At 38.4% G+C, this 19,913-nt stretch overlaps 1 protein-coding gene across 9 annotated transcripts in view; it reads left to right on the top strand.

Annotated features, from left to right (window-relative positions):
* Window positions 1-19,913, top strand: part of ralgapa2 (Ral GTPase activating protein catalytic subunit alpha 2) — a 149,240-nt gene that overhangs the window by 79,423 nt on the left and 49,904 nt on the right. For all 9 annotated transcript variants that reach the window (XM_049463346.1, XM_049463345.1, XM_049463344.1 and 6 more), the window contains 12 exons: window positions 151-279; window positions 1,050-1,178; window positions 1,291-1,349; window positions 2,360-2,468; window positions 3,498-3,608; window positions 3,737-3,805; window positions 5,934-6,071; window positions 10,938-11,121; window positions 14,116-14,935; window positions 15,387-15,458; window positions 16,958-17,081; window positions 18,248-18,403. In XM_049463346.1, coding sequence (XP_049319303.1) covers window positions 151-279; window positions 1,050-1,178; window positions 1,291-1,349; window positions 2,360-2,468; window positions 3,498-3,608; window positions 3,737-3,805; window positions 5,934-6,071; window positions 10,938-11,121; window positions 14,116-14,935; window positions 15,387-15,458; window positions 16,958-17,081; window positions 18,248-18,403 — 2,100 coding nt within the window. The remainder of the gene's footprint in view (window positions 1-150; window positions 280-1,049; window positions 1,179-1,290; window positions 1,350-2,359; window positions 2,469-3,497; window positions 3,609-3,736; window positions 3,806-5,933; window positions 6,072-10,937; window positions 11,122-14,115; window positions 14,936-15,386; window positions 15,459-16,957; window positions 17,082-18,247; window positions 18,404-19,913) is intronic.

Raw genomic sequence — 19,913 nt, 5'->3', positions numbered from 1 at the left:
CATTTAGAGAATTCTAATGTGTTATGTAAAGCAGTTGTTTTGTTTTCATACCTTTAATATGGATATTTTATTTGATTGTACAGTAGATTTTTAATAAATACTTAAACACTCTGCATCTTTGAATAGCACTCTCTCTCACTTTTTTTTCAGGATGTGTTGAACACGATGATCAGGTGGTGCTCGCCGCGCTTCTTCTTCCTGGGTCTGCCCGGCTTCACCATGCTGGTTGGAGACTTCATCACTGCTGCTGCTCGGGTCCTCGGTGCTGACTCCTTCGAGGTATTGGTGCCACTGTTCATACTTAACACTGACACTCACTGCCGGCCTCTGCCTCTGTACAGATGGTAGATAGTAAGTAAGATAAGAGGAGGCAACCATATTGACTGATACTTGTGTTGGAGAGACAGACAAAATATGGCCTCAACCTTTAACTCATCCATACAGTATACACACACACACAAACACACAGTGAGCACACTTGCCTAAAGCGGTGGGCAGCCGCTGTAAGGGCCCTACCTGAATATAGGTATTAAACCCACAATCCTGTCATCAGTAACCAGGTGCTCTAACCACTGAGCCACCACTGCTCTTTGTTCTTCTACAGCCTCAAACAAATGACTTCTGCCTGCTTCTGCAATTCAACAGTACATATCTAAGTAAAGAAAATCTTCTGGCCTGTTTCTACCACTCTAGCCAGAAAGTAGAAAATTGAGCAAAAAAATTAAAGAAGCTATTTATATTTGTGAAATAGTAATGTATCAGGAATTCAAGCGGGGTGATAAAAGGTTAAGTAGAGTTAATGGAGATAAATATCAATAAGATATATGTAGGAAAATTAAAGTTAAATGAACAAGTGTGTGGTTTGATATTTTATTTGAAATGCTTCACCTTGGGTTGGCTTTTTGAGAATGAATTAAGGAAATTGGGCTCTGTCATCCTTAATTCCACTTGTAGCCTACTATAAAAAGAAGTATTGATTTTCCATCTTTTCACATATTCTGTTATAACAGTTAGATGAGCAGTAATGTGATTCTGGTTTTGGTTAATAGGCTCCAAGGATTGAGGCACAAACATTGCTTGGGTCTCTGGTCTGCTTCCCCAGCCTGTATCAGCAGATCCCTTCACTACAGGCCATCCCTGGAACTCAGGACATTGTGGTGGGCAGAGAGGACATCAAGGTATGTTGAGAAGTTATGAATTTGTTGAATGATACTGTATTTTACCAATGTATTATTATTTTTTTTTTTTACTAATGACTGATTATGTGAGTCTTGCCTTCGCTATGTTTAGGACTACCTTGTGAACATTCTGCTGAAGACGGCACGTAACGAGCCAAGTGAAGGGGCCAGGTAAACTTCAGAAATTGTCTTGTAAACTAAAATGAATATATTTAGCAACCTTTGCTGCAGGAAAAGTACTCTGTCTAAAGATATTAAGGATGAAAAAAAGCTGAATATACAGCTCTGGAAAAATTAAGAGACCACTTAAGTTTCTAAATCAGTTTCTCTGATTTCTCTCAAAACCCAAATAAAATTGTCATTTAGAGCATTTATTTGCAGAAAAATGGGAAATTACTGAAACAACAAAAAGGACGCAGAGCTTTCAGACCTCAAATATGCAAAGAAAACAAGTTCATAATCATGAAGTTTTAAAAGTTCAGAAATCAATATTTGGTGGAATAACCAAACCAGTTTTTATGCATCTTGGCATGTTCTCCTCCACCAGTCTTACACACTGCTTTTGGATAACTTTAAGCCACTCCTGGTGCAAAAATTTAAGCAGTTCAGCTTGGTTTGATGGCTTGTGATCATCCATTTTCCTCTTAATTATATTCCAGAGGTTTTCAGTTAGATAAAATCAAAGAAACTCATCATTTTTAAGTGGTCTCTTTTTTGTTTGTTTTTTTTACCAGAGCTGTATATATTTCTGTGGTTCACTGGTTTATTTTTTCTTGTGGTAGGCAACCTGGTACTGAGAGAGAACATTTTATTGATATTAGTGCAGATTACTGAAAAATTCTGGAATTGTTATTATTAAAGTGCTGTTTTCATTAAAGTACACAAATTATTTAAAACTTATGAATATATTACCAAATAAAAATTGGATTTCTACTGCAGTCCTAAGCGTCCAGGGGTATATATGTACGTAGCCTGTAAAATTTAGTGATCCACTTTATACCAAAGTATCAATTCTCACAACATTGTTATGGAAAAAAGGTACATTTAAAAATCTTTTTCTTTCAGTGGTAAACTTTATTATAACACAAATCTTAAAATATATATAAACAACTGTAGAAAAATTATAGCACATTTTATATATGTAATTGTGTTATGTTGTGTTCTGGCAATCTGCGCTGCAGGTGTGTTGCTATCTGCAGTCTGGGTCTTTGGGTGTGTGAAGAACTTGGACAGCAAAAGATTCACCATCAAGTGAAAGATGCCATCAATGTGCTGGGTGTCACTTTAAAAGTAAGCATGATTTTTATTATAGTAATCTATGTGTGTGCAGATGTGTGTGTGTGTGTTTGATCATAATTAGTGGCATACCTGGTGAGGACAATAGAACACTGTGCCGTATCTCTCTCTCTCTCTCTCTCTGTTTTGAGAGCTATGAAAAGTGCAGGGACATGAATCATTTCAAACCCAATTACTCTCAGAAGATATGTTCCCATTTGTGCTTTTGTGCACCCTGCCCTCTCCCCCAAAAATGGACAAGTAATCACTTTTCTGTACAACTTGACATGGAGCAGGATTTTCCCTGTATTACACTGCGTTTCAGAGGCATTCGAGGGAAAAAAAAAAAAACCTGAATTGCTTCAAATACCAAATAACTAAAGTCCAGCTCAAGCTGAAATTGTGGGTAAAGTTGTAGTCTCAAGCCATAGTATCTGAAAATATGCAGAGTGTTATCATGTGTATTGGTATAAACAGCTCTGGAAAAAACAAGAGACCACTTTAAAATGATGAGTTTCTTTGATTTTACCTAATTAAAAACCTCTGGAATATAATCAAGAGGAAGATGGATGATCACAATCAATCAAACCAAGCTAAACTGCTTGAATTTTTGCACCAGGAGTGGCATAAAGTTATTCAAAAGCAGTGTGTAAGACTGCTGGAGGAGAACATGCCAAGATGCATGAAAACTGTGATTAAAAACCACCAAATATTGATTTCTGAACTTTTAAAACTTTATGAATATGAACTTGTTTTCTTTGCATTATGTAAGGTCTGAAAGCTCTGCGTCTTTTTTGTTATTTCAGCCATTTGTCATTTTTTTGCAAATAAATGCTCTAAAAGACAGTATTTTTAATTAATTAATGGAATTTCCGAAAAATGTTGTTCGTAGTTGTAGTTTTGTCAATTTTCCTTTCTGTAAGCCTGTCTGAAAGCAAGACATTTTGCAAAAAAAACTGTTATACAATGTATGCACGATGTAATCTTCACTATCACCAGTTGCATTACACACTATGAATCTTTATTGCTTTGCTTTTCTTTCAGTTTGGGAATAAAGCAGTGGCCCATGTAGCCTGTGACATCTTCCAGCTGCTGATCTGTCACTGGCAGCATCTGCAGAAACTGGAACACTCTCTCCCTAAAAGAATAATTGAGGTATGTGAGTCTCCTTTTGACAGCACAAAAGGTGGGACCTAATTCACCTCTCGCACTGTGGTGGGCTGATTTAAGGAGAACAGAATTCAGTGTAAAAGGCATGGTTTCTTTTCATTTTCCCTTCATAGATTTTTGTAGCAACCATCGCCTTTCTTCTACCCAGTGCTGAACACTCTACAATGGAGGGAGATAAAAAGGTAACACAATTTTCCCCAAAGACACTTGACCAGAGCTGATTATGTCGGGGTTCTTCAAATCTAGTCCTGAAGGACTGAGTTCCTGGGTTAGGCTAGGGTTTTTTTGTAATTGGGTAAAAATGTTATTTTGTCAAAAATTTAAAGACCGTTTCACAGTACACAGTAAAGCTGCATACTATGTATTGTTTTAGTATCATCATCACGTTTGCTTGTCTGATTTGTAGACATTTTATTGAAAGCTATGTTTTTAGTGATGTTTTTAGTGATGTTTTTAGTGATGCATTGGACTATTGATTTCTGGTAAAATCTGTTGAAATCTACTATAGATTTTTTTTATATTGCAGAACAACAAAATATTACAAGTCTATTTTTTCATATATCATGCAGCCATAATAAGCATGGTTTATATTGATAATATTCTGACATGTAAACATATTGCACCAGTACATGTTGGGTATCTCCCATAGTAATTTGAATTCAGAATGTGCTGCACTTCATTCAGTTAAACAGCAATAATGCAATTTGCAGTTATTCAGTGTTTTTAACACTGACAATATGCAATATTTCAATATGTTCTGAAAGTCATACTGTGCTTCATGAAAACAGTATGCATCACAATATGACCAAATATTATCAAGCACAGTTTCATGCCTTCCCTGTTTAAACACACCTGCTGAGCCTGGCGGTTAACAGATGAGCTGAACCAGGTGTGTTTGAGCAGAGCACCAAACAGTGCTGGACTGTGCTGTGCTGTTCAGGGCTGGGTTTGAAGAACCTTGCTTTATGTACTTGTGAATGCAACACACGGGTGATGAACCCTTGATGTAACATACGTTAAGATGGGCTTGCATGTGCTGTGGATCATTGAAATGCCTCAGACCATCCAAACCTCATCTGGGAGATCTAAAGGTCCTACAACACCAACACATAAAACAATACAATGAATAAACAAACATATGAGGAAGTGATGGCGATCAGTATTCTCAAGGAGATTAAAGAATGCCAGTAACAATAAATAAACATTTGGTGTAATATGTGCAGCTCTTGGTCATATTCATTGTGCTACTACGTATAGAATATGTGTGTATAACGTGTAATGCAACATGCCAGACATCTTGAAGTGTAGAGGTGCCTTATGTTATTCTGTTATTCTGTTATTCCCATCCCATGGAGCTTAAATATTTACACAGTTCCTGTAGATTTTGCAGTAAATCACATATCACACATTTTGGATATATCTGGTGATTTGACTCTCTATGCCAGGGGTCAATAATAGGCGGGCCGCGGTGCGGGTCCGGACCCAGACGTTGTCAAATCAGGACCCAAAACAATAAACTACTGAGAAGGATTTAATTCTGACTGTGTTCATTTAAAGCAGCGGAACGTTTATTGTCTTTATGGTTTACGTGCTTTACGGCGCAGTAAACTCACAGACCAATCACGTGTGCTGTAAGATCACCAAACGCTCTCCTCAGCCAATCAGATCTGTGCAGATGCGAGAGCGCGGAGCCACACAGGCGAAGCAGGCGGTGAGAAGTCAGAGAATAAAGCGAGAAAAGCTAATACAGATGGTGCGCACCAGAAAAAGAAATTAAAATACCTTTATAAAACAAACTAACGGTAATGTAACCTCACGGTGTTACTTGGAGGAATTAAAGAGAAACAACTGAGACAAAAGTCCAAAATATTCCACTTTACTCCACCTGATCAGAACTCCTCAGCAAGAAAAAAAAAACCCTCGCTCGCAGACGCGCTCTCTCTACTCCCAAAACAACCCTACCTCAAAACAGCCCCCAGGGGACAAAAAGCATTGGCAACTGCCCCCATCAGTTTTACCCACAACATAATAAAGTCTGCTACATTAATAATATTAAATAAAATAAAACTTTTTAAACAAAACTGATATTCTGGCCAAACATTTCAAGACCAAAGATGATCTGGCATCAAACAAAATTGACCTGCTGTCAAGTTTCATTTTTGTCAGTTCTCTGCATCTGGGTGCAACTATTTTTTTTTGCAGATGAATCTGTACTGTAGCCCGAGTGCAAGTCCTCCTACACTGATGTCTTTGGTGCCTTAATAAAGTGCATTAAAATAAAGACCTATTTTCTTTCCCTTTTTGTTGTAGTTAATGGTGTCTCTGCTGCTGTGCCTGCTGGACTGGTGCATGGCTGTCCCTCTGTCTATCTTACTGGAGCCCATCTCCATGATTGGCCTGGATGACTCAATCACTCAAAAAGCTCCCTTGTTGGACTACATTTACAGGGTGAGTAATTTCTACCACTTTTTAATTTTTTTTATTATTATTTTAAAAATAACATAAACAATCATTCACCACATGCGTATATGACCCCTTGTCAGAAGTGATCACTTGTCTTTATGCATCAAATGCTCAACAGCATATTTTACAGTGAACACACGCTATATTGTCCTTGTTGATATTGTTGATTCCAAACAATAGGTTTATAGCAAATCCACTCATCAGCCCTCCAAGGAAAGCTCAAATTTAGTCATCAAACACTGATGAGGGGCAGGCCAGGGCACAGAGAGAATGAGATATTAGTCCCTTGCTGTTGAGCAGATGCGGTCGGCCGCAGACCTTTGTGCAGATGTCATGCTCAGGGGGGAAAAATTGCCAAATTATTTAAATGCCCTATTGTTCAATTGATAAGCCTGCCAATGAATGCTGAACTTGAGAATTCAACTCATCATCATATGAGAGAAACTGCACCTGGTGCAAAGACAAAAAGGATGGAATTAATTTCATTATTTTTTTCCTCTACATTCATATGACTGTTAATCATTGTAGCTAGTCATCGTATGCACAGTGGACGTACTTTATTTTCCCATTTATCAAAAGTAGACACTGTGTAGCCCAATGCAAGCACATAACTCATGCCTTACTCTGCTATGTGCTGCTGCTCCTTAAACATAAACATGCACAGCTCTGGAAAACAAATACGAGACACTTAAAAACGATAAGTTTCTTTGATTTTGCCAAATTAAAAACCTCTGGAATATAATCAAAAGAAAGATGGATGATCACAAGCCATCAAACCAAACTGAACTGCTTGAATTTTTGCTCCAGGAGTGGCATAAAGTTATCCAAAAGCAGTGTGTAAGACTGGTGGAGGAGAACATGCCAAGATGCATGAAAACGGTGATTAAAAACCAGGGTTATTCCACCAAATATTGATTTTTAAACTCCTAAAACTTTATGAATATGAACTTGTTTCCTTTGCATTATTTGAGGTCTGAAAGCTCTGCATCTTTTTTGTTATTTCAGCCATTTCTGATTTTCTGCAAATACATGCTCTAAATGATAATTTTATTTAGAATTTGGGAGAAATGTTGTTTGTAGTTTATAGAATAAAACAACAATGTTTATTTTACTCAAACATAAACCTATAAATAGCAAAATCAGAGAATCAGATGATTCAGAAATTGAAGTGGTCTCTTAATTTTTTCCAGAGCTGTAGTTATCATGGACATACACTATTTGTGGACACCCTTTTTGAAAATGCTTTAGAGGCAGTTACAGTAGTCGAAGCAGGATACATTTTGATTAGATTTGCCGTAAAATTACAATAAAATAAAATAATTATCATATGATCATTCATATCTTCATTGAGAACAACCATAAAAACCTAATAGTGCTAGTGGATAAAGTATGTGAACCCTTGTGTTAACGACGGCAAAAAGTCTTGTTAGTTTAGAAGTGTGGACTAAAGCTAAATTAAATGATTAAAAACTTAAAGTCTTAAAAAAAGTTTTACATAAAGCTGGACAGTATTACCAAATTCGCCTTTTGGAGTCACCAAGTCAGAACTATTTCTTTTCTGTGTTGAATTAGTGTGGTCAACAAAGATTTGCAAGATCATAATATTTGGTTTTATTTTAGGCATCTTATATGTGTCATTAATCTTGACTTGGATTAAGATCAGGTAACATTTTATGACAGATTTATGCACTTTTTCTTGTATATAGTCATATAGTTATTGTTTTGTTGGATTGATTGGTTTTGGTTTTATGCTGTATGATTTTGTTTTATTTTATATAATAAATAAATGGTTTTAGAATTCATCTTCTTGTGAAAGACTAATGTATGAATTTAAAGTGTGTCAATCTCCAAATGGCTCTATTTGTGTGCTTTCCTCCTCCCTTGTCCATGGGATTGTTGCTATGCAAGGGAACTACTTAGTCACCAAGCAAACATTCAGATGAACCACTTAGGAGCAAAGTAAAGCAGCTGCCACTTACTTTTTATTATTATTGTGAAAATCAGCAAATCAGTGGTGCAGCTTTTTGCCATTGTTGCACATGTACAGACGTCATGTTATAGTAGGACATTTTGATGCAGTTGTGTGTATTTGGAATCGTGCCATAAAGTGTGAATTAAAGTTCTGATTTTTGAAGTTGAATAGAACTGATATATCACGAACGCATATCACCACACCTGAAACTGAATTCTGAACTGTGACTAAATGTATGTATTTTTAGAAAAGCAATATGAAATCCAAAATGATTTTTCGTAGTTAACGATGAAAGTATAAGGCACAACCAGCATGACTTTGTCATGGACCTTGGAAGCTAAAGAAAGCTGAACTGATCTGCATGTATATGTGTGTGTGTTGTGTGTGTGTGTGTGTGGGGGGGGGGGGGGGGTTACTTGCTTTGAATGTGGATGACAGTACCAGTTATGATCATTACCACAACTACCCTGTCCACTCTGGGTGGTAATGCCTTCTTTGATGTTTTCTTAGTACACAGGACAGTGTGGGTTGGGGAATGTTAAATGTCTGAACAAATTTAGAAATGGAATGTCCCATCCGTCTGACACCCTCTATTAGACTTTGCTTTAACTTCCTAATTCACGTTGCCTTGCCATACTTTTTCTAAAAAATAAAAAAGCAGTAAAAAAATAAAAAAATAAAAAAAACAAGCAGTTCAGTAAAACCATACAATTCAATAAAATTCATACAATTCAATACATAGCAACGTATCTCATGATTTTGGAAACTTGGTATTTGTAACATATTTTTACTGGTCCAAATAAAAAATATAGGAGGGATTTTTTTATTTTTTCGAACAAATGTAAATAGGTGAAAATACAGGCATACATTTTTTTTTACTAAAAATTGATAAAATTTAAAGTATTTTCAAATAATACTTGTGTACAGTAACAACCTTACCTATCTGGATTTTGGTTGTGAGATGGATGTTAACTGTTCTATTAATCTTCATTATCTCTTGATGCTATCACAGGTAATAACATGGCTTATATCAGATAGTAAAGCAGTAAAGCTTATTTTGAAATGTAGGTTGGTTGGTAGGATCTGATTATGTTTACTTAAGCTTCTGGCTTTATTGTTTGTGTCTGCTATGTTTGAAATGGAGCCAAGGGATGAAGTCTTAATTAAATCAAACAGAATAACCCTGTTCAGAAACTGTGATAAACTGTGCTGGACCGTGTCTAATCATGTCCAGCCAACAGAGACGCAACCATCTGTTTACGCAAATTCATAGACTGCCATACTGCATACGAAATGGATTATTAGTCTTAAGAAATGGAGGGGGTGGGCATTCTCTCATCGAGTCTTCTGGCTTAACACGGTAAATAATGTGTTGCCTCCATATGGTGGTGTAGTGTTGAGCTCAGCTGGACTAATCCAAGTGTGGAAACATTTGCACTTATTAGGAGTTGCCAATTCCCACCTGTTATCTAAATTTCCCCCATTGCACTGTAGCCTCCAACCTGGGAGAATAGAAGCAAGCATTTCAACATGCAAGTCAACAAACTCATCTGAGTTTATTGGGTTCCTCTTATACCAGCTGTGCCAGTGGTGCACATAATGGTGACCCTGCTTGGAGGAGAACACTAGCTTTTCATGTCTACATATGGGTTTTGATAAATGCTCATTTAACTTTTTATTATTACTGTATTTTTGCACTTCAAATCCTTTAATTTTCCCAAAAAATCATCAGTGTGTTTTATGTATGAATTTTACCAGTCAGGTTGTAAGAGGCAGTAAATCTAACACTGAAGTACAGAGTTATAAAGTAGTTTCAGTTTAGTATTCCAGCACTGGGGCTGAAGTAGCATTAGCATTAGCTGCTAACTGCTATGTCCCTGTTTAGAGGGGAGTATTATCAGCCTCTAGCCTGCTGCTATCCCTGGCTAGCACTGGTGGAGTATCATTAGCATTAGCCACCAACTGCGCTCGCTATTACCCCCCACCACGACCCTCTGAATCAGAAGTTCCTTATAGTGTCCCTTAAAATGTTCCTTATAATCTGGTGGACCTAATGTATGAAAGCAGACCAGAAAATAGACCTTCATTATTGGAGTGTGGCTTTTGAGACGGTGTGCAAAAAATATGGTATTCTTCAGAACCAGTAACGTCATGACCAGTTTTACACTTTGACACATATAACTGCTTCATTGTTGCAAGTTAAAATCAGGTTCCGTTGATAGTCTGTAGTTATCTTAACTAACTTAATGTGGGCTATCCCCCTTTATGCCTGACGCTCAGTTTATCAGGTGGTTGTGGGTTCAAAGGGACTGCAGCCTCTACACCACTCTTTCAGCACGGCATGCAGGCATCCCTCCACTAAATGCTGCATGGAGGCAATGCAACTGCATGAGATTTCATAGTAACAGAACATAGAATCGTCTGTTTCAGCAATGCACATTGTAAAATTAAAAATAGTATTAAAAAGTGAAAAATCTCCATCGCGTAACACTATGCATCATTACACCCCTACTGTACACAGAAGATTTTGAATGCAGATAATTGATCCCTGTTTTGGAAAGCAGTTTACAGGTGTCTGTGGATCCTTAAAATGATTCTGTTTTCATTGTATGTTTGTGAAACAGTTTTTATATTTATTTGAAATATTGGTTTGTCAGATCATACAGTCTGTAAACTGAATATCAGGGTTTTGTAGTGTTTGCCATATTGTTGCCAAATTGGTCTTAATGTTGTTTTCTAATGGTTTTAAAAGGTCTTAAAAAATATTGCATTTATTTTCCCCATGCCTGTAGATAACTTGACTATGGATTTTGAGTACTGTGTTTTGATGATTGAAAGTTTCATCCAATTAATAATTGTTTTGTATTTATTCTGTAAAGGTTCTGCACTGCTGTGTATCAGGCTCCAACCTGCACACCCAGCAGAGTCACTACCTCCTCAGCCTGGCTGATCTGTCCACAGACTACGACCCTTTTCTACCGTTAGGCCAAGTCAAGAGTTCTGAGCCGCAGCCGATGCACAGCGCCGCCGGAGACTTTGGTAGTCTCCTCACTGTAGCTGAGGGTAAGCTTTTTCCTGTGATTTAATTTCATCTTTTCTATGTTAATGTGAGGACATTGAGTGTCTTTCACCAAAAAAAAGGATTTACTGATATAATTATAAATACGGTTACCTAAAATGATAGAAAGGTGTATGTACAAAGTACTGTATGTAAAGACTTTAAGTCTAACATTCCTCATCAGTGATGCAGGACAGCAGCCTTTGATGATACCATTTTTTTTGTATGTATGTAGTATCATAGAATTGATTGTGATGCTGGATATTATTGTCAGTTCATGCCACTACTATAATAACAATTTAATAGAATACTAATACATACTAATTTAAGTATATCTTTTAAAACACATTGAACATTTTATTATTCACAAATATACATACATCAGATTTGGAATGTACAAAATGTTCAAATATTCTACGTAAACAGAATTTTTGTTGGGTAATAGATGGCATCCTTTTTCTTCATCAGCAAAGAAGAGCGAAAAGGATGTAAACTTTGTTCTGCACTCTACATGTGGCTGTGCTCAGTGTATTTCTAATATCATATAAAGATATACTTTTTTAATGCTGTTAGTGATGTTTGCTAGGTCTACTATGTTCTGCTGGAAATATTTCACTGGGTGAGTGAGGTGCTTTCAGTGTATATCAGGTGTATCAGTGGTGTTAAATGGCTCTGCTTTACTCTGTTTCCCACAAGGTGTGTTAGTTTTACACACTTTGGTTTATTTAGTCAGTTATGGTAAAAACCGTCAAACTTTTTTTTTTTTTTTTTTTTTGAAAAATTGCATGGTTTTCCAACCATGTGCAGGGTCAGGCATAGCTCGCACTGCGGCCCAAAACTTTTCTGTGACACTTGTTTCACAATGGATACGACACACGCTAATAGGTTTTTGGGGCCATAGTTGCTGCTTTGGTCGTTGCACTGCACTCTTTCCTACACAATAGATGCCACTGTCTGCTCACAGACTCTGACAGAGAGGCACAGTCAAAAATGAAATATTTTAGAGCCATGCATTAGTCCCTCTTGCCACTCAAAGAGAGCCCATTTATGCCAATTATTTTGGAAATTAATTTCTTTCCTCCTTTTTTGACCTTGTCATGTCCATTAGGTAACATTTTGGCCTTTTATTTCCTCTCCATCAATACTCAGCATATCATCATAGTGATTCTTCTTTCAGGAGTTCCTTTTTTCTGTAGCCATGTCTATCTGTCTGTGCCTTTTTTACTGTAGTTGTGTATCATCCGAGATGGAGGAAAACACTGGCTTTTACAGTGCTAAAATCTCTCTCTGTTGATATACCCTTTATGCCTCTACACACAAAACAACCAAAAAGCAACTTAAGAGCAGTATCCCTGTACTCAAGCTCCTTATTGATTAGTTCACTTCAAAGAGCCAAAGAGCTTTTTCTACTTTGATGGAGATGATGGTATTGATGGCACTGTTACCATGTGAGCATTTTCTTTTTTTTTTCCTTCCTCATCTTAATATGTGCTAATCACTACAGTAGACTTGTATTTTTTTCAGCTGTTCTTAGTATTTACATGGCTATGAGTACTGCAGACTCCTGTTCGCTCACTGTGGAAAGTATGATGCTCATTAATGCAGCTCTTTGAGTCGTTTTTTCTCTTCATTTTAGAAACTGAATGGATCTATTAAATGTGCTCTCTTTGATTTGAAGATGCCTAAAAAGAGATGAAAAACAGACTCCATTTGTAATTAGTACTAAAAGACTGCATTGTGATTCTAAGAGCTGAGGGAATATCTGATTAAGCGTGAGGCAAGCCAGTTGGGGAAGTGTGAATTCATCAAAATGTTGGCTGACTGTTTTTGGAAATATATGTCCAGTGTAATATTTGACAGGAGATTTTAATTCCGTATTAGCCTCTTAGTCTAGACTGAAAGGTATATTAGTTTTAGCCACATTTTAGTCATGTATTGTTATTGTTGTAGTCTAGTGTTCGGTGGTGAGAAGGGGAAAAAATAAATGTTTTTAGTTTTAGTTAACAATAATTTGAAAATATTAAGTCTAATTGTAGTCATGTGTTTCCTATATTTAATGCTAACTCTTCTAAACAACAGTTTAAATAGATTCTTTTCTTTTATTTTATTTTATCTTTTTTTTTGTTCAAATGCAATTTTCGTTTATTTGTCTTTAAAATTCTGACAATTTCACTGATAAGACGTTTGTCTTATTAAACAGATATGTGGTCAATAGATTTGTATGTACATGCAATATTGTTTCCTTGTGACAGGTTGTCCTTTGCAAAGATAAACTGTGTTCACATGTCGATGCTTGTTGCCCCTTAATGCCGCACCAGCTAAACTAAGGATGAGGAAGTACACATACACTTATCCCTTATCAGCTTTACAGAATGCTAAAAAAAAATCATTAAAACATTTAATTGAAGTCAAGAAGAACACTGTTATTATTCTTTAAATACCAACAAGCCTAATATTGCTGTGAATGTTTTTTACATTTTCCAGTAGTGTCCGCACTATACTTCTTTTAAGTAAAAGGGACAATGTAATTTTAAGGTTAAAAAAACGGGTAAATATCAGATACTGTGCAGAGAGCACCAGATATCATAGGTCTCAGTGAACAGTGTTTTTAATTCAGTCTTTAATATATTAAGATCAAGTGCTCACTGTATAGTATCTGGTGTTCACCACATAGTATCTGTTGTTTACCACTTATTTTCTGCTGCTAACCACTTATGTAGTATCTGTTGCTCACCACATAGCTTACCTGAAAAAAAAAATACACCCTGACCCTTCATGGACTCCATACTGGATGGCTATATAAACAAATTAAAACTATGTTTTATTTTGTCAGTCAGTCACATTATTGTTTAGTTTTTATTTGTTTCATTTTTATATATTTCATCATAGGTCTTGTTTCCAAATATTACTTTTATGTTTAGTTTTACTCTTGTTTTGTCATGATATATATGTTTTGTACAGGTTTTCATTAACTAGACTGGTATGTTGTACTGTTACAGAGAAGAAGCGGCGGAACATGGAGCTGATTCCTCTGACCGCAAGGATGATAATGATGCATCTTGTGAACCATCTGGGTCACCACCCACTAAGCGGCGGCCCTGCGCTCCTGCACAGCCTGGTGAATGAAAACCATGATAACCCCTATGTGGAATCATCTGAGCTTTCCTCTGAAGTCTTCAAGAGTCCAAACCTGCAGCTATTTGTCTTTAATGACAGCACCCTTGTGTCTTACCTGCAAATCCCCTCAGAGGGCTCCTCCGCACCCCCCCGGGAGCACGCCTCTGAGGTCCGTGTTATTGTGCGGGATATTTCTGGGAAGTACTCATGGGACGGTAGCATCCTGTACAAGACTTTAGAAGGAACGAATCTGCACTGTAGCAGTGGTGAAGAAGAGGCCTCCTTCCACCAGCATCAGCACCATCACCACACTGACCGCTCCTCCACTTCCTCCAGGCCGAGTTCATCTCACACCAGCAGGTGCTCCTCTGCGGTGGAGCTGGAGGACAGTGTGGATGCGCTGGACCAGCTGCTGGAGGATCTGGGCATCAGCAGTCCCGAGTGCCTTCCTCAGCCTCAGCAGACACTCAATCAGCCAGCTCCACCACCCATGGGTATGAACCACGACATAGAGACCGCCATCATGGAAGCCATTCACAGACAGACAAAGCAGGAGGAGGAGGAAGTGGCCTGGAGACGGAGTGAGGACCCCAGCGTCAGAGCAGCCAATCAGAGACCTCCCAGTCAACAGGATCCCAAAGCACCATTCTACTTCTGCCGGCTCCTGCTTAACGATTTAGGCATGAACTCGTGGGACCGCAGGTATGTGCTTTGGGGTCGAGACTTGTTTTGACTTTTTTTTCTTCACAGTTTCTTTCCATTCTTTTTTTCTGTTTTTCACTTTTTATCAAAACATCACAAGCCCATGTATTGCCATACATTTGTAATGTATGTATGTAAGTCTACACTACGTAATGCTATGTGACATACATCATGCTCTGTTTGACAAAAAAAAAAAACACTTTTTAATAGAACAGAGTGTCCACCTCTTGATGAATAGCTTGGCCTTGTCACAATAGATACTTGAACCTTTCTCAGTAGTTCCACTGCATTTGTGAATCGTTACCTCTGTAGTATTATCTCTGCTAATGCTCAGAATGCTTAGTGCGCCTGCAGGAATATGAGGATAATATAGATCAATATGTTAATGTGATGTGTAGGGTAGTCTTGGAGGTGGTACTGTCATGAGCGTCTTTTTTTAATTGCATTGCAGAAAAAGCTTTCATCTCCTGAAGAAGAACTCCAAGCTTCTGAGAGAACTCAAGAACTTGGATTCAAGGCAGTGGTGAGTTTCAGAGGCCCTGATGTGTTCTTTTATCTTTAATAGGGGTGGGGGATATGTCCCTGCATATAACATATAATATCGATATATATTTGTTTGGTTTTTTTGGGGGGGGGGGGGGGGGGGGTTGTAAACTGAAGACACTGCTTTTAAGGCCATTTAAGCAGTATTAGACATACAAGCTGCTATAAAAAGAATGTAATGATTCCAGGAACAGGAAATGACACAAATCAAAATAACACATTCAGACCTGTAATATACAAGTAAATTACAGTACATTGCAGAGTAAACATAGTCAGACTAGGTACAATAATCTACTTTTATTGTTAAAAGAATATAACAATATTACTGTGTATAATTAAATATGGTACAGCCATCATTTCTAATTACTGTAAACCTGAACTGTAGCTATGTATTTATGTACAATCATGAGACAAAGTGACAAAACATAATGTATAGACATAATACAACTTTATTAATCCCCCGAAACAACCTGCTGAAACCCCAGTAATATTGCACCATGCAGATCACTCCAAACCATCATTTTAGCATTTATTTAGGGAATAGAGCCACCTAATGCAATGCCCAATGTGACTGCAAAGAGCAGGCTAAATCCTTTAAGAGCACTATTAGTGAGACATGTCTTAAGACCACTCTCAGCTCCTCTTCTCTTTCAACCCCCCACCAGCCTAATCCTGCCCATCTCTGGCAGAACACAGCTCGGCACTCCTCAGCCCACAGCGATCAATAGGCACTCAGAGTGGCTAATTACAGGGGCTTATTAAAGAATACCCCCAGGATCGGCCTAGCGTTTCCCCCTGCGTACATACCTTCCCTGCTCGTAGCAACCGCTGTCTGAGCATGCCAAACATCACAGTGCAAGGGCATGGTGCCTCCGTAGCAACATTACTCAAAGACTTTCATCAAGGCATGAAGACGGAGGAATACACAGATGCAGCCGAATAAAGATGATTTTCACCATTTGCATTATAGGAGACACTGTGTTTCTGTTTACTTCATTCATTCATTACTCTCCATTGCACTGTAATTTACTTGTTTATCACACACCTGCGTGATTTGTCTGTCATTTCCTGTTCCTGGAATCATATTAAACTCTTTTTATAGCAGATTATATGTTTACTGTACTGATTGCTGTCTGATGAAATGATGGCGTTTGCTCTATTGCAAATAACGGCATTCGAGCAGACGAAAATAGTTTTATTTTTTGTGTTTTTAATATGTTTTACTGCACATTAGTATTGGTGATTCAAATACATTACACCTATGAGGTATCCATAGTGGTTAGTGTACTTTTTTCCTGCAACTAATAATACATAAATAAACAATAAAATAATAATTTATCAAAGATGTTTTCCATATGCCCCAGTGACCACGATACTGATATGCATTATGTTTCCATTTGTATTTGCTTTGAATGCTATATTTGCAAAATTGCACACAGATCTGGAATCTGTTTTGATATCTCTGTCTTTTTGTTTCAGTCGGGAGACGCACAAGATTGCTGTGTTCTACATTGGCGAGGGGCAGGAGGATAAATACTCTATATTGTCAAATACGGAGGGCAGCCAAGTGTATGAAGTCTTTGTCTCTGGACTTGGTTGGGAGGTAATTTTTTTTTATTCTTTTTCTCACATATACACAGTTTTACATACACACAATACTGTGTAGTACCAGATATTCTTTTTTTACCCCCTCAGTATAAATAAGAAAGTTAGATTATATAGTTTATTTGTCATGATGCATTTCTTTAAGGGAGGTGGTTGGTTGGTACATATTTTAGGTCTAGATGGAAGAATCGATAAGCTTTATATTAGCCAAAATATGTGATCGGCATTTAGCTGTTTTTATTGCATCCGCAGAGGCTGAGTAACAACTTAACTTTTGAACATGGAGAGCGTAGAAAATTACCCTTAAACAAACAATGATTTTGTCTTAAAATGGCAGTTCCACCAGCAGAGCTCTTATCCACCGTCCACACCAAAACCAGATTGTATTCCCAACTGTACTGCCAGCTTAGGCTGCTTGCCATCAGCAGCCAGAGTCCGAGAGAGCACAAATGGCTATGCTCTCTCCCACTGGGTGGGTAGATGGAGCTCTCTCCTCACATCATTCCATGTGTGATGATGTTCATTACAGTTGTTTGTGAGCCGATTCATTAGAGCTGGTTCAGCTAGCTAGCTAGACAGACAGACAGAACTGCCACTACTAAATTAAACAACAAACACATGCACACACACTCTTAAGCTCCCCATACCCAGACCACCATGTTATTAATGCTTTGTTTTGTTAAGAATCTTGCACACAGAGACTTATTGGTGAATGGAAACTAAACTCCAGTCTCCCAGATGTTGTGTCAGGTTGTAGTGTTATCCCTTGCAGCATGCCACCCACTAAAGAGTTTAGCAGGGGTCAAACCCCAGTCATTCATGTGAAAGACCAGCAGCAGGTTTAACTTCTGCACTACAATGCCTGTTCAGTAGGCAGATTAGCAGAACCCTAAATAGATTAAACAAAGACAGGTTAATGTTATTTACTGTGTAGTTATAAGTATATAAAAGTATGTATAAATTTAATTCTGAATCATTTAATGGCTCCTTCGTGCAGGAAGTGCACTGGTCAGTCAGGTTCACCCTACACACTCACTACACACAAGCAGCCCACAAACACACATTTTCACACAGCATTTCAGCAACTCTGGCCTTGCTCTTTCAGTTCTGATCCCTCTTTTTTTCTCTCCGTGTCTGTGTTTGTGTTTGCTGTCTCACTATCAGGTGGACTTGGCTACTCACTGCGGGTTCATGGGTGGTCTGCAGAGGAATGGCAGCACGGGCACCACAGCACCATACTACGCTACCTCAACCGTGGAGGTCATCTTTCATGTGTCCACTCGTATGCCCTCCGACTCCGATGACTCTATAACTAAAAAGGTACACCTTTTTTCCCCTTTTTAAAGACTATTAGCTTCACATATATAAACATTCAAACCTGCAGTTGCTATGTATCATCGCTGTCACATCAAATATCTACTTTTTTCCCCCTAATGGTTTTAATTATTTGCTATTTGCAAAAAGTGGCATAAAGTTATTCAAAATTAGTGTGTAAAACTGGTGTGAGGAGAACATGCCAAGACAACTGTGGTTAAAAACCAGTGTTATTCCATCAAATATTGATTTCTGAACTAAATGCTTTAAATAAATACTCTAAATGACAATATTTTTATTTGTAATTTGGGAGAAATGTCGTTTGTAGTTTATAGAATAAAACAACGATGTTCATTTTACTCAAACGTATTCCTAAAAATGGCAAAATCAGAGAAACTTTTTTTTTTCAGAGCTGTATTTAAAGTAAGCACAGTTTTTTTTTTTTTTTTTTGGCCAGCTCTTCTGATTGTACGTTTCTGAGGCTTTGTTTTTATTTAAACTTTTTATTTTAATCAAACAATTATCATTTATTTCTTTATTCTTTTACGCAGTTTCTGAAGCCGATTATCTTTGGACACTGTTCTTCAGCTGGTTCGCCTGGTTGATAGTAGATCAGTATGACTGAGCATGTGACAGACATGTACGCGGCGTGACTGTGTGACCGTGCTGTTGATTACTGGGCTCGGTCTGTCCGCTGCTACCTGAAGCACTGTAGAGCTGAAGAGAGCAGTAGGCATGTCCTGCCTCGGTAATGGCTCTGACTCTCTCGACTCCTGCTTGTGCTGTGACCTGGGCTCCGATCAGCCCATTAGCTCACTCTGCCAGGGCCAGGGGCCTGCCGGATGCCAGCGGGGCCCTGCTATCGAATTCCGTCCGTGCCGGCAGGGATGCGATCGACAGGCGTTAGTGTGTTAACACTAGCAAAATGAGCCGCTGGGCTCCAGCTTTGTGAGCGCGGCCCAATCTGATCATGCGCTCGCCCGCAGAGAGGAAATTCATCAGGAGGATCATGCTGAACCTGCTCACATTAGTCCGTCTCAGCCACGTTCGATTTTTTTTTTTTCCCTCCTCTTGCTCAGTGCATGTGCCGGAGGCATGGCCCACAGTGTGTAGAAGCGTGTGTGTGTGCGTGTGCGTGCGAGCCCGTGGTGGAAAGGTGTGTGCCGCGAGCCGTGTTCGATTCATTTGGGCTGGGGGCCCTGTAATTGCTTTGCTCCTTCTTTGGCTGTAACTGGGGGTGAGGGTGCAGCGGGCATTTGTGAGGGGGGGCTCTTTATCAGCCACGTCCAGGCAGGAAGTTACCCCTCTAATTTACAAATGCAACTTTTAGCCGGGGGTGGGGGGAGGAGGGAAGGGAGAGGAGGGAGAAAGAGAAAGCGAGGAATTCCTGAATTCAATTGAATTCTGGGGGCCGGAGCAGCTGGCTGTGCTGGTAATGCAGTTATTTGAAGGGCTCGGCGTGTCAGGAGGCAGCCGGTCAGCCTGACATATGTAGTCTCACACACAAACACACACA

This window comes from Astyanax mexicanus, chromosome 14 (genome assembly GCF_023375975.1).
Source record: "Astyanax mexicanus isolate ESR-SI-001 chromosome 14, AstMex3_surface, whole genome shotgun sequence".
Taxonomy (NCBI): domain Eukaryota; kingdom Metazoa; phylum Chordata; class Actinopteri; order Characiformes; family Acestrorhamphidae; genus Astyanax; species Astyanax mexicanus.
This window is presented reverse-complemented; position numbering and strand designations above follow the sequence as displayed.